At 46.7% G+C, this 3,059-nt stretch overlaps 1 protein-coding gene across 1 annotated transcript in view; it reads left to right on the forward strand.

The window, feature by feature from the left end:
- Myoc (myocilin) overlaps nt 1-1,421 on the forward strand; it is a 13,124-nt gene extending 11,703 nt beyond the window's left edge. The window contains exon 3 of the mRNA XM_005363969.2: nt 637-1,421. Within this exon, the coding sequence (XP_005364026.1) occupies nt 637-1,421 (785 nt within the window). The remainder of the gene's footprint in view (nt 1-636) is intronic.
- The last annotated feature ends 1,638 nt before the right edge of the window (nt 1,422-3,059 follow it).

The following is a 3,059-nucleotide window of genomic DNA, read 5'->3' on the forward strand; positions in this document are numbered from 1 at the left end:
ACACAGTCAGAGCCCAGTACAGCCTTTTGCCTCACTGAATCGCAAACACAGTCAGAGCCCAGTACAGCCTTCTGCCTCACTGAATCGCAAACACAATAAGAGCCCAGTATAGCCTTCTGCCTCACTCAGTGCAAGATTCATCTCACAGACTCATCACATGGGATTTGCTGTGTATTTCTCTAGTCCAAGCACTTGGGCATGTTTAATCACATCTACATTGACAACAACCTCATTACTGAGAACTTTAAACGCCCTTTGTAAATGAGAAAGCCAAGGGCTGGAGAGATAGCTCAGTGGTTAAGAAAACTGGCAGCTCTTTCAGAGGACCCAGGTTCAATTCTCAGCATCTGAATGGCAGCTCACAACTGTCTGTAACTCCAGTTCCAGGGGATCTGAGACCCTCACACAGATTCATTCAGGCAAAGCACCAGTGTACATAAAATAAAACAAAAACAAAAACAAATGAGAACGGCAGGGCTTATAGAGCTAAGCACCTCACAGGGTGGCAGGGCTCAGATGTCAATCCATTCTGTCCCCACCCTCTCTGCTCTGCTCCCACAATCCTGCTATCTGTGTTTGGAAGACTTACAGATACTAGAACATGGCATCTTTTTATTTTTTTTTTTAATTCATCAGGATGTGGAGAGCTAATCTGGGTAGGAGAACCAGTCACTCTGAGGACTGCCGAGACAATCACTGGCAAGTACGGAGTGTGGATGAGAGACCCCAAGCCCGCCCACCCATACACCCAGGAGACCACATGGAGGATTGACACAGTTGGCACAGGCATCCGCCAGGTGTTTGAGTACAGTCTGATAAGCCAGTTCGAGCAGGGCTACCCTTCAAAGGTTTACGTGCTCCCCCAGGCGCTGGAAAGCACGGGTGCTGTGGTGTATTCCGGGAGCCTCTATTTCCAGGGAGCTGAGTCCAGAACTGTGTTTAGGTACGAGCTGAACACCGAGCTGCTGAAGGCTGAGAAGGAAATTCCTGGAGCAGGCTACCACGGACAGTTCCCGTATGCTTGGGGAGGCTACACAGACATTGACTTAGCTGTGGATGAAAACGGTCTCTGGGTCATCTACAGCACAGAGGAAGCCAAAGGTGCCATTGTCCTCTCCAGATTGAACCCAGAGAATCTGGAACTTGAGCGTACCTGGGAGACCAACATCCGTAAGCAGTCCGTGGCCAACGCCTTTGTCATTTGTGGCACCTTGTACACAGTCAGCAGCTACTCTTCAGCCCAGGCAACTGTCAACTTTGCCTACGACACTGGTACCGGAGTCAGCAAGGCCCTGAGCATTCCGTTCCAGAATCGCTACAAGTACAGCAGCATGATTGACTACAACCCCCTGGAGAGGAAGCTCTTTGCGTGGGACAACTTCAACATGGTCACCTACGATATCAAGCTCTCTGAGATGTGAGGAGGACCCCTGTATCCCTACCTGGTTAGGCTCCTGGGTGAAGCAGCTGCAGGGAGAGGCAGCCAGATGCATGGAGCTTCCCTCTGCTCCTCAAGCTTTTGTTCACCCAGTCAATGGTGCAGAGTCACCACCTGACCGGGCAGGGATGCAGCCTAGGGGCATGGACAACTGCATATACTATGTTCTCTTCTGTCAGCTTTTAAAAAGGTGTTCATCTTATAAAGTTCGTATCTTGCAGCAATCGGGAGCAAAAGCTATAAGCATGGTTGTTTCTTCATGAAGCCATTGCTCTTGTAAGCTGTATGGTCACCCTGCTCTTTGAGAAGCAACGGCAGTTCTACAGCGACCACTCTTGTGGCTAGAACTGTCCCTGGAGAGGGTTCGTCTACTGCAGTTTCTAAAGCTTCAGACAGCATATAGTTGGGTGGCATTTAACCCTTTGCCCTGTGAAATAAAGTCATCTTATACAACATTCTGTCCTTGACATCTGTGGAAATTTTTGCTTGCAAGTCAGATTTCAGTTACCCAATAACGTCTCTGGGTTGGAAGATGTCACTGAAAGATGTTATGGGTGTGTCTGTGGCTATGTCTGTCTGTCTGAGAGGCTTGAGCCGGTCCTTTCTTGTTTTGCTCAAGGTGGCAATAGGTCAACAGGGGGATGCACACCTCCCCACCTCCATCTAATGTGCTCTTGATTCTTCCTGAATAATCTAGGCATCTCTCCTTCAGCTTGCCTTCTTTTCTAGATTCATTTCAGGTTTTATCTGTTGTTACAGATAAAATTTTTTTTGAGGTAGGGTTTCTTTACATAGCCTTTACTGTCCTGGAGCTCACTATATAGACTGGGCTGTCCTCAAACTCAGAGATCTTCCTGCCTCTGCCTCCCGAGTGTTGGGATTAAAGGCCTGAGCCACCACTCCTGGCCCAGGTACCAGATTTTGTTATTTTGTTTTTCAAGACAGGGTTTCTCTGTGTTAACAGTTCTGCCTGTCCTGGATCTTACTCTTTAGACCAGGCTGGCCTGGAACCCACAGAGAGCCACATGCCTCTGCCTCCAGAGTGCTGGGATTAAAGGTGTGTACCCCCGTGGCTGGCTAGGTACCAGATTCTTAAGCCACAACTCTTAGGTGAGCACATCTTACAGAACTTCTCTTCCAATTTAAAAATGATGATAAAGCCAGGCAGTGGTGGCACACACCTTTATTCCCAGAAAGGCAGGTGGATCTCTATGAGTTCGAAGCTAGGCTGTTCTATAAGAGCTAGTTCCAGCACAGGCTCCAAAGCTACAGAGAAACCCTGTCTCAAAAAACAAAAACAAACAAACAAAAAAAACCCAAAATAAAACAAAAAATGATGAAACACATATAGTAAAAGTTACCATCTTAATCACTTAAATATTGCTAATCATACTAAGGAATGTGTGTGGTCAGAGGACAATTTAAAGGAGTAACATCTTGACCATTTTTAAATGTACATAACAGGTCATTTAATGGTTTTGTGCCAACATCATCACAATATGTAGAACTCTTTTCATCTTGTAAGAACTAAAGCCCATAAATAACTGTTCCTCCCTATAGTGCCAATATCATTGCTTCCTGTGTGTGCACAGTTTGTGTGTGTATGCATGTGTGTGCGTGC

Source organism: Microtus ochrogaster, assembly GCF_000317375.1.
Source record: "Microtus ochrogaster isolate Prairie Vole_2 chromosome 6 unlocalized genomic scaffold, MicOch1.0 chr6_random_2, whole genome shotgun sequence".
Classification (NCBI taxonomy): Eukaryota; Metazoa; Chordata; class Mammalia; order Rodentia; family Cricetidae; genus Microtus; species Microtus ochrogaster.